Source organism: Staurois parvus, unplaced genomic scaffold (assembly GCF_062004578.1).
Source record: "Staurois parvus isolate SC_StPar_1 unplaced genomic scaffold, SC_StPar_1.0 ptg000498l, whole genome shotgun sequence".
Lineage (NCBI taxonomy): Eukaryota > Metazoa > Chordata > Amphibia > Anura > Ranidae > Staurois > Staurois parvus.
The window spans coordinates 839,195-851,374 of record NW_028318294.1 but is presented as its reverse complement, the minus strand read 5'-3'; the positions used below and the strand labels follow the sequence as shown (position 1 = coordinate 851,374).

The following is a 12,180-nucleotide window of genomic DNA, read 5'->3' as shown; positions in this document are numbered from 1 at the left end:
GTGCCCTGACCTCAACCCTACTGAACACATTGAATTAGGAGACCAATTGCAAGCCAAATCTTGTCATCAAACATCAATACCTGATCTGACAAATGCTCTTTTGGTTGGATGAGCACAAATTTCCATGCTCTCTCCGAAATCCTTCCCAGATAAGGTGAAGCTGCAAAGGAAGTTTGGTGTGGGGAGCAATTCCTTAGTAATGCTCCTGTCTTTGGTTCAATACATTTTTATTGAAAGTTTACAAAATTTAAAATAAATTAGTACAGAAACAAAACAAAACTGCACAAAGTGCAGCAGGAGGAGTCACAATTCCCCTATACCAGTACCAAATATTCACATAAATACACATGAGAATACAATAGTCAATGAGTTCACATGCAGAGGAGTCACATTGGAAAGGATGGCAGGTCAGATCCAGAGGCAATACAGATTTGGCATGAGCTGAAGAAAGGCGCTGAGAAGACCATACTGCTAGGGTATGTCAAAGCTCAACTCATCATAATAATAGAAGAGAAAAAATGGGTACCAGTATGGTTACCCTTCCGGGGCAAACAGGAAATGAAGGACAAAAACAGAGCAGCCCAAAATTAAAAAAAAAAAAAGAGGTGGGGAGAGAGTGGAGAAGCGTGTCAGTCAAGTTTTATACACCCGAATCCACAGCCTGCGAACCTTTGGCCAAGTCCAACCTATGTGGGCCAATTCCCATTTCTTTGGAAAGGGATGTCCAGCAAGGTCATATAGGTGTGATAAGATTTCTACAGACTTCTGGCCACATAGTAAAAGTGCTGACCCTTCTGTGTACTTTCAAAGTAGTGTATTTTTTGCTTTCCCACCTTTTGGAGAGATTTAGCACCATATTTGGTCCTTGTAATGCCTGAAATGAAGGGAACTTTCCCAGTAGAACCATGGACAGTAAATTCTAATTTTTCTCTACTGTACTCTGTCCAAATCTAAAAAATACAAAGGTTTTTCCTGGAGATGGACTTTAAAGGTCCTGCCGCACTAAAAAGAACCCTTTGTATCCTATGAACTTGCAGAGTTTAAGGAGAAAAATTTGCAAAGTATATTCTGGATTTATATTTCTGTTAAAAAAACAAAACGTATTCAGTACTTTCCTCCAATACATGTACATTCCCTTATATTTTCTCCCTTGACTAAATTTCATATTCATTTTTAAAACTGACTTGTTTGCCCTGGATAGTACTGTCAAACCCATACTCTAGAAAATATTTTAAAGAATATGTAAACCCAGTATTTCATATTCCTGATAGGTGCCTACTGTAGCATGTACTTGTATGAAAATATATCCTGTTCTCTTTGTATTGCTTCCATTATGTGAAATCCCAGCCACTCTGCTTTCCTATTAAAAAAATGACCACACTAAGCATAAGAGCACAACGTGGTCAGTTCTCTAGCTATGCCTGCTCTCCTCCAATGATCAGACTTGGTTTGACACATCTTACCCCTGCACAGCCATTCATTGGGAAGATCAGTGTACTGTTGTTTCTCTGCCCCCAGCTCTTATGCAGTGGAGATTATGTGTTTATAATATTTTTTTATATCTATACACAAACATTTTGGCTTTCAGTTCTATTTTAAATTAAATTGGTTATTTTACAAGATGAGGGTTTACATATACTTTAATGCCATGCATGCATGGAGTGTGTGTGCAAAACAGTGGGGGTTGATTTACTAAAGGCAAATAGACTGTGGAAAGTGCAGTTGCTCCAGAGCTTAGTAAATAAGGAGGGGCTCTGCTGACCTCCCTAATCCAATCATGTGCAAGCAAAATTTGTTTTTTTTTTTTTACATCCTAGCATATGATGGGGTATTCTTTGCAAACTGAAGCTGCACCCCATTTATTAACCTCTGGAGCAACTGCACTTGCAGAGTGCACAGTCTGTTTGACTTTAGTAAATCAATCCCAGCTACACCATATCATGCACTGGAATCTTTTAAAATACCTCACATATAAATCCATCAAATAGCAATTTGTTCGTTTCATTTTTTTTCTCCTTTTTTTTTCAGATCGTTTCAAGCAAGAAGATAACACGACCCTTGATTTTAGGAAATGGGAAGCCAGCGGGAAAGGGAGTCATAACGGTAAAGAGGTTTCTTTTTCTGTACTGCGTGTGTCATTTTAAAAGCTGTTTGAACTTCATACTGAGATAATCGCTTGATTATTCCACCGGTAGCAATCATTCTGTTTCTAGTAAAAGCCGAAGACGTGCATCATGGCAACAATAACCTAGCAACGAGATAACAGAGCGCAGGATAACAATACTCTGCGTGTTCCTCTATGGAGGAGAAGGGCTCAATTGCAGCATTTCTTTCATTAATTCTGCAACTTTGCAAACAAAGTGACCAATGTTCATTGCAGTGTAGTATTTTTTAATACTTTGTTTCTTGATGGCAGAATACGTCTGCATTCTGTAATGCTGACCATACGTACATCAGAAAACAATCAGTCATAGATTGTTTAAGATGATCTGTCACAAAAAAAAAAAAAAAAAAATTCAGATCAGCATTGTCGTATTTGATTATCTGCCAGGATGGTATATTACCGCCCCTTTAATATAAATAATTTCTTAAAATCATTCCTTTATCTGAATAATCATTAAATAGAATGATCACGTTATTATGTGTAAAGGTGGGAATACATGATTAGAAAATTGACCGATTGGTCATCCGACGACCGAGAGGCGTTCGTTCGTTGGTCAAAATCGTGGCCCACATTAACCAATCTAAAAAAATCATTTGGGCAATACGTAGTATTGACATCTTCCGTACAAGTGGAAGTGATGCGGTGTGCATGTGACCTTGTAGCCACGCCCTTCTGGCCAGAACGAACGATATACACAACAATTACCAGCAATGAGCATAATATCGTTTATTACATGACCTATATACATAAATAGTGATACATAAAATATAATATGCAGAATTCTGGTTTCAATAACTCATTAGGTCGATCTACTTTTAACATTTGGATTTTTTGTTCGTGTTTACGAAGATTCCTTGGACATAAACATCCGGGTCATTTTCTTTTTCTGCTCATGTGTGATAGCGCTTGATAGATTTTTTTCATATGACCGTCATACCACCGCATAGAAAATCGGTCGTTTGTATGCAAAACAACAACATTTTTCACTGTAGTTCAACCAGATTTTTTTGTTCACAATATCATTATCGGTTAAAACATCCTGCTCATCAACAGAGAGAAAATCGTTTGATCAGTGGTTCCACAAACTTTTTCGTACAATTTTCTTATCGTGTGTACGGGGCATTTGGCCAGTTTTCTGGCTTATCATAAATGTAGAGGATCTCTAGCTGGATGTATTTATTGTGTCTACATTTGTATGTTTTTTGCTTCTTTATATAATGTATTGCTCCGCAGTTCTGTACTGAAAGAACGACTCACATCAGTGCCTGCCATGGATGGTTGAGTCATTCAAAAATAAGACACACACATATTCACACGCATACATGCTGTATAATCTCACGCAGATATGTAACCATTTGTGTGTTTGCTGTAGATCAGATGTGTAGTTAGAAAAATACAATCCTTCCAGCGATAAAGCAGTTAAACCCGAAACCAGAAATGTAATATAGTGCATCGTACCAATCCTTAGAACTGCATCAGTTTTCTTTTTTGCCTCTAACCCCTCGTGTGCTGTGTGTTGTTGCTGTACTGTTTCATGTATTGTCCCCCCCCCCCTCTATTGTACAGCGCTGAGCAAACCCTTTGGCGCTATATAAACTTGATGTAATAATAATAATAATAATAAGTTCTGTGCCTTTTTTTTTCCCACTGTTTTCACCTGGTGATCTGGCCAGTAACACACCTCCTGTATTAGTGAGACACCACTCTGGAGGAAAGAGCACAAGACACAGCAAACAGCCGCATTGTCAGTCTGGGGGGGAGGTGTTGAATTAGTAGATTTGAATACAATAACTAATTGAAGCCAAACTCCAGCTCACACTTTATAATCAGTTACAGCAAACCGTTTTTTCCTTTTGGGATAAAGGTTTTACATGAATAAATAAAAGCTGATCATTTTAATAACCCTTGCCTGATGCATTCCCTGATAAGCCCTGATACATTCTGCTGGAGAACGTCTGAAAAACAGCAAAGTTGCTGGTTGAATCACCAGATAAAAATAGAAACAAGAATGTCTAAAAAAGGAAACTAATACAGGCATCACATCTAAGAATTGGTAAGCTGCAATATAATAAATGTTTGGTTTTGGGTTTAATACTGCTTTAAAGTGGAACTCTAGCTTTCCCATCAATCTTGCACAGTTGTACAGGCTTCTCTCCTCTTCTGAAAATACACTGATTTAACTGCAAACTGTGAGCTTCTTGCAGTGTGCGTCAGAAGCTGCAGTAAGTCAGATAGAGCGAGCCTCCTTTTCTAGTTGGAAGACATCCCGCATCATTTAGCTCTGTAGCCTGACTGTCCCTGGCTCACCCCTTTCATTCATTGGATTTCAGTTATTCAATTATGGAAGCTCACCAACACATGTAGGGATTATCAAGGGTAGCCTGCATGCAAAATGCAATTTGCACAGGAATGCTCACTTCTCCAGACTGACATCCACCCATCAAGGCATTTAAAGGCCTCTTGCACACGGCACTGATGTTTAAGCATCTGCGTTTGTTTTGTGTATTTGCACACGCAATATATTCTTGGGAAAATTCATTAATATGTATATGTGCATATTTGTGTGCATTTGTGTAAATTACCAAAAAATGCACTTTCTCTGTTTTTTTTTTTTTTCACTGAGGAGTATGCAGCACTTGTTTACTTTCCTGTGTGCAAAGGCACTTTGTAAATAATAGGCTACATTTTACCTCCATAAAAAAAAAAAAAATTTACTGAGCTTTTTCAAGCTGCAGTGTGCAGTAGGACTAATGGTTTTAACCTCCCTGGCGGTATTCCCGAGAGTAGCTCGGGGTAAAGTTTCAGTACCACAAGCGGTAACCCCGAGCTACACTCCGGAATACCCTGCAGCGCTGCTCCAGGATCTCTTCTTCACTTACCTTGTCCTGCACTCCCGCAGTGTCCCCTGCAATGTCCTCCGGCGGATGCTGGCATCTGTCTTCTGGGCTCTGTTCCCTGCGACGTCGGGACGTACAGGGGACGGAACTGGCGGGAAATTTGAAAATGACAAAAAGTGAAATTCACTAAATTCACTAAAAGCACATAGTATAACATTACTGTTTCAAACCATTTCACATACATTTTGTCCCGAGTGCTTTGTCTTGCGCCCCGCCTGCATTTTTACTGTTCTTTCTGCCTGGAAACTGAGAAATGTCCATGGTGTCCAAAAAGCGTTGCTTTAGGTCAAAAGCGGTTTTAGACCAGCTAGAGAACGGCGATAGTAAATTAGAACTAATTGAGTGATAATGATTTGTGGGGAAATTCGTCATCAGACACTGAAAATGATTTTGCGACTTTGCTCAGCGATGTGCGAACTTGGCGCTATATTTCAAATTTCAGTGTTTTTGGTTTGATTATTTTAATTAAAATTATTATTATTATTATTATATTATTATTTTTTATGATTATTTATTAAATTATAATTTATGATTTTATGTTTCAAATGTTAACATACCCGAAATGTTTACTAGACTCTTCTTCGGACAGATTTCAGTTAGGTATTCCTAAAAATTACAGGCCTACAATAAAAAAACTACATATTTCCATGCAAAAAAATGTACCGCTTTGAGCACAGAAATATGGACATAATCACACCACTAGGGAGGTTAAGCAGGTACTGTATATCGTCATTTAGATTTGTTTAGATTGATACGATAAATATACTAGTTAGTATAAAAATTGATATGCACTTATGGCAGGGGCGGACTGACAACTCGAGGGGCCCCCGGGCAATAGGGGATCATGGGGCCCCTGTGTCCTTGTCCAAACTCAAAAAAAGCCTATGAAAAAGGTACCAGAGGCATCTCTTGGGGCCCCCTACTGACCCCAGGCCCTCGGGCAGTGCCCGAGTTTCCAAATGGTCAGTCCGCCCCTGACTTATGGTAAAGAGACTCTGTATAGATTCAGTTTTTATACCTATAGCCTTATGATTTACTTAATAGCATCCTTTCTGCCTTATAACCGTTCAGTGTATGCTACCCCTCTCTGCCAATCCCTCCACTGGCTTCCACTCGCCGAATAAACGAATAAAATTCAAAATACTAACTAACTTACAAAGCCATCCACAACTCTTCACCCAGCTACATCACCAACCTGGTCTCAAAATATCAACCAATCAGCTCTCTTCGATCCTCCCAAGGCATCCTGCTCTTTAGTTCCTGCGTTACCTCCTCCCATGCTCACCTCCAGGACTTCTCCTGAGCTTCTCCCATTCTATGGAACTCCCTACCCCAATCTGTCCAGCTATTTTCTAATCTATCCACCTTTAGACGATCCCTGAATACCTTTCTCTTTAAAGAAGCCTATCCTGCTTCTACCTAGTAAACTGCCATTTATTTCCTCCATCAGCTCATCCCCCCACAGCTATTACTTTTTGTATCACTCAGCCCTTCTTCCTAGATTGTAAGCTCTAAGGAGCAGGGCCCTCTGTTTCCTCTGTTCTCCTCTTACCAAATTGTATTGTAACTGTAATATACTGTATAAACTGTTGGCGATATATAAATCCTGTATAATAATAATAATAATAATAATAATAAAATGTAATGTTTTATATGAATGTGTGTGTTTTGTGTATGTTTGATCTTCTTTATATACCTTTTCTGCCTGTTTTCCCTTAGATCATCGCTCAGGAGTTGTCCGACAACAGAGTGATAACACTCTCCATGGCCGGGAGGAAGCTGGATAAGAAGGTGACACTTCGCCTAGTTAACATATTGCAACTAATTATTAATATTTGGATGTCCTGTGGATACTTTTTGTTATCCAATCCATAGCAGCTTCTTGACAGCGGATAATCAGCAGTAAATGTAATCTCTGTCCATATTGTTGTGTAATCTGTGAAAATTGTGATTTATATCTCAACAGGACCTGTTTGGAAAGTCTGATCCATTTTTAGAATTCTACAAACAAGGAGATGACGGAAAGTGGATGCTAGTTCACAGGACAGAGGTGAATCTATATTTAAAATGTTTTATTACTTGTACTTCTAATCTATATTGACAAAAAAACAAAACTGTATCAGAATTCCCTATTATATAAAGCTATAAAATAGATTTATTCCAGGTACTTATTATTTTTATTTTATTTCAGGTACTTATATAGCGCTGTCAATTTACGCAGCGCTTTACATATATATTGTACATTAACATCAGTCCCTAACCCTCAAGGGGTGTACAATCTAAGGTCCCTAACTTACATACACATATTAGGGCCAATTTAGACAGGATCCAATAACCTACCAGCATGTCTTTGGAGTGTGGGAGGAAACCAGAGCACCCGGAGGAAACCCACGCAAGCACAGGGAGAACATGCAAACTCCATGCAGGAGGTGCCATGGTCGGGAATCGAGCCCATGACCCTTTTACTGCAAGGCAGATGTGCTAACCACTAAGCCACTGTGCTGCCCACTTATATAGTGCCGTCAATTTACGCAGCCCTTTACACTTATATTGTACATTCACATCGGTCCCTAACCCTCAAGGAGCTTACAGTCTGAGGTACTTAACTCACATTCATACATCACAGACTAGGGACAATTTAGACAGGAGTCAATTAACCTACCAGCAAGTTTTGGAGTGTGAAATCAAACTGGAGTACCTGTAGGCACCCCACGCAGACACAAGGAGAACATGCAAACTCCAAGTAGGTTGTACCATGGTTGGGATTTGAACCAATGACCCTAGTGCTGTCAGGTGGAAGTGCTAACCACTTAGACAGAACATTTATATAGGTAACACATACTATATCAAGTATGTTGATTATTTTATCTAATATGCCATTGTAATGTCTTCTCCTGGTTATGCTGTGGGCCCTGATGGGCTTGGAAATATAAAACCCTTCTTGGCCAACATTCTTGGCAGTGTCATAACATCACTTCAGATCTATGCAGCTTCAGTGGGGATGTAAATATTTCTTGAGTTTTATAGCTTGGCTTTTTTTTTTTTAAAACCCCAAAACCAGACTAAATGAGCAAAAATGCCAAGTTTCTGAACCCAGGGGACACCACAGTTTAGTAAATCAGCTGTGGTTTAAAGTTGGTGTGCTGCTATGTCTTAAGACTTCCTTTCCCTTTTTTGTTTGATAAAGATAAACAGTATGGTACTAAACACCCTTAAAAACAATTGATTCACATATACAATTTGTCTTGCAGTGTTTAGGTGTACAATACCAACGTTTTTGCAAAGCGTTTGCTTCTTCAGGATCCACGCCTTAACTAAGATTATGTATTTTCTGATATGTTTAATTTTTTTTTTGTACATATTGTTTATAGTTTTGTTTATTTTTGTAGAGTGTATCATTCACAATATAGAATATCCACTTGCCATTCTGGAAGATTTTACCCCCTACATGACCAGGCCATTTTTTGCTATTTTGTGCTGCGTTATTTTAACTGACAATTGCGCTATCATGCAACACTGTACCCAAATTAAATTTACATCATTTTTTCACCAAAGAGCTTTCTTTTGGTGGCATTTGATCACCACTGGGTTGTTTATTTTTTATTATATTAAAGAAAAACAAAAAGTTTAAGTTTAGTTTTTTACTTTTTGCTGTAAAACATATCCAATAAAAATGTAAAAAATTAAAATTTTGTTATAAATTCAGGGTAAAATGTATTCTGCTACATATTTTTGGTAAAAAAAAAATGTGTATTGATTTGTTTGCGCAAAAGTTATAGTGTCTACAAACTATGGTGTATATACTGGAATTGTTATTTATTTATTTTTATACTGGTAGTGGCGGTGATCAGTGACTTATAGCAGGACTATGCTAGTATGGCGGGCAATCTGACACTAACTTACACTTTGTGGGAACCAGTGAAATACAGTGACACTGTACTAATGGTACTGGAAGGGGTTAACATCTGGTGCAATCAAAGGGTTAACTGTGTGCCTAACAGTGCTTGGTGTATTTACTGTGTTGTGATTTTACTAAAAGATGTGCTGGATTTTATTTCCTGCTTTGCAGGGAAACAAAAGCCGGCTCATCCCCGCTGTCAGGACAGAGCTCTGTGTTGTTTACAGTCACAGAGCTCTGTCCTGTCATCCTCTTTGCCGATCAGTGGGTCCCAGTTGTCAATCATTGGCTGGAACCTACTGATCAGCTAATCACACCACAGCTGGGGCAGTGGGTGCATGCACGCCCCTACCCAAAAGAGCTGGATCATGTATTAAATAGTTGATCCAGTGCAGGAGAGTCACTCTGCCGCCATACTCATACATGAAGTGGTCGGCAAGCGAATATACAATTAAGGCTTGAATCCCGAAGAAGCCAATCCTTCTCAAAATGTGTTGGTCCTGTATGCCTAAACAATGCAAGATAAATTGTATATATTAATTCATTGTTTTTAATGGTGTTCTATATCTTATTGTTTTTATCCTTATGGAGTAAAAATTTATTATTTTATCATTTCTGTGTGATTTCATGGTGGCACATATACTATAAAGTCCCATCCATTGTTTCCCTGCCTCATTTAGCATTTAAAGGGAGGTTTTGTTCTACTGATACATAAAGGGATGGTGTCCAATGAGAAATACGAAAAAATATATATGTGTTGGCAAAAACAGAATATCTCTGCATATTTTTCACATATATTATAGCAGATCTCCACCTAAAAGGGGTGTCTGCCTCCCCCCCATCCCCCTCATCCACTGCCACATTTGGCACCTTTTGCAGAGAGAGGATACCTGGTTTTGACTGGGAATCTCTCCCATTTCCGGCTCAGTTTGCTGCAACGAACTGACCTAGAAGTTCAACATCCCTCTTTTTTTCCCCCAGAGCCTTCTGGAACACTTGAAGACTGTGACCCATTCACAAAGCACAGCGTGTTTTGCGCATGCACAGTAGGAAACCAGCTGTGAAGCTTCAAGGTTTCACTGCTGGTTTCCCTTAGTCAAGAAGTGGTGCTTGCACCTGATAGCCAATTAAAGAATCGGCTTGGGTGAGCACACCGATGGGTGCCTGGACAGGTAAGTGCCCTAATATTAAAAGTCAGCAGCTACAGCATTTATAGCTGTTGACTTTTAGGTTTTTTTTTTTTTTAGGGGGGGGGGAGGGGAGCAGAACTCCTTTTTAAAGTATATGTCTGAGTAAAATGTTTTGTTTTGCATTGGATAGTGTAAGTGTAGAGAATGGCTTGAACCTTATTTGGGGGTTTCTTTTCTTTATCTCTGTCCCAGACACGCAGCAGTAATTGAGGTAAAATCTCTGTCACTGAGACCACTTACCCCATTTCCCTCTGCACCTCCAGTTCCAATGACATCCGTAAACTAATGGATTTCCCATCACTTTGTTTCCCATTGACAGTAGTCACAGTGAAAACAGGCTGAATTGCCCCAGAGAAAGATATTCTAACTCTTCCCTGTTCTTTCAAAAACAAAAAAATGGCTAGAGATTCAGTTGAAACATAAAAGAATACCAGGGTTCATTGTCCTACATAGTTTTTGTTCTCTCCAGGGAGATTTATATTTTCCATTAATGAAAACCCTTAGGAAGCCAGTGGTATGCCTGTGAAAGGACTGGTCAGATGACAGCATTGCTTAACATTAATATGAGCAACGAAAAATTTGCCTGAAGTGGGAGACAGAGATGCATTTATGTAACAGCAGGGGCGGACTGACAACTCATGGGGCTCCCGGGCAATAGGGGATAATGGGGCACTTGTGTCCTTGCCCAAACTCAAAAAAGCCTATGAAAAAGGTACCAGGGGCATCTCATGGGGCCCCCTACCGACCCTGGGCCCTCGGGCAGTGCCCGAGTTTCCAAATAGTCAGTCTGCCCCTGTGTAACAGTGACTCTATGTAGACTCCAGTACAGGGGCGGACTGACCATTTGGAAACTCGGGCACTGCCCGAGGGCACGGGGTTAGTAGGGGGCCCCATGAGATGCCCCTGGTACCTTTTTCATAGGGTTTTTTGAGTTTGGGCAAGGACACAGGGGCCCCATGAGGTGTCAGTCCGCCCCTGCTCCAGTAGGCATCATGGACGTTTTTGCAGCTGCCACAAGGGTCGTCAGGCATTTTTTTTCCCTGCTTCCCTTTCATGTTAGTCTATATGTCCATGCACACATATACTTTTAGCAATGTTTAGTAGCAGGGGCTTTTAGAGGCAGAAAAAAGAACCCACTGCCAGTGTACTCAGAGCAGCAGAAGTTTGGCATAAAAAACGCTTGAAGCTTGTAAACACGCATAAACACATATAAATGCATGTAAACGCTAGGCTCATTTACCACTTGAGCATTTATCCATTTTAATTGCCGGAATAAATTATTCTAAAATAGGGTATTTTAACGCCCTGGTGCCAGCACCTCCTGGCCCTTTAAGGGTTTCAGAAGCCGGGAGACGGGGTGGGGTTTTAGGGTCATGTGACAGCGAATGATCGGGAAAGGTCCCAATCGAAAGAGGAGATCGGGACCTTTCCGTGAGTCACATGATCGGGAAAGGTCCCAATCGAAAGAGGAGATCGGGACCTTTCCGTGAGTCACATGATCGGGAAAGGTCCCAATCGAAAGAGGAGATCGGGACATTTCCATGAGTACTGAACATATGCGCTGGGGGTGTGCAGGGCGCACGCTCTCAGCACATATGTTTTTCTTACTTACACGCAAATGTGCGGCCACTCGGTGTCAAGGGCCAGATGCCAGGGGGCCGCATATTTGTGTGCGGCCAGCGCTAAGAGGTTAATATTTATATACCACTGCCAAATTCAACTGCAGCGCAATCCTGAGCCAAATACTGGGCTTGTGGTTGCGGCATGGTATTCCCATTCAAAATCCACATTTGGCTGCAAATAAAACAGGCATTTATAAGGTGACAGTATCACCCTCTGAATAAATGGCAGCAGCTGCTCTACTGCCCTCTAAAAGGGGTCCACCGTGGATAACTTTTACGTAGGTGGTGCTTGTGTTAAAGAGCTCTTAGAGAGAACTTTTATTATATCTATATTTAATAAAATCCTACAATGCTGTGAAAATTACACTCGCCTCCGGTTGTGTCTTTGGGACCGGTAGTGAAGGACAGG

The 12,180-nt window shown here is 40.2% G+C and overlaps 1 protein-coding gene across 3 annotated transcripts in view; it reads left to right on the top strand.

Moving 5' to 3' along the window:
* Positions 1-12,180, top strand: part of CPNE2 (copine 2) — a 263,539-nt gene that overhangs the window by 148,638 nt on the left and 102,721 nt on the right. For all 3 annotated transcript variants that reach the window (XM_089689791.1, XM_089689792.1, XM_089689790.1), the window contains exons 4-6: positions 2,029-2,103; positions 6,781-6,852; positions 7,028-7,111. In XM_089689791.1, coding sequence (XP_089545917.1) covers positions 2,029-2,103; positions 6,781-6,852; positions 7,028-7,111 — 231 coding nt within the window. The remainder of the gene's footprint in view (positions 1-2,028; positions 2,104-6,780; positions 6,853-7,027; positions 7,112-12,180) is intronic.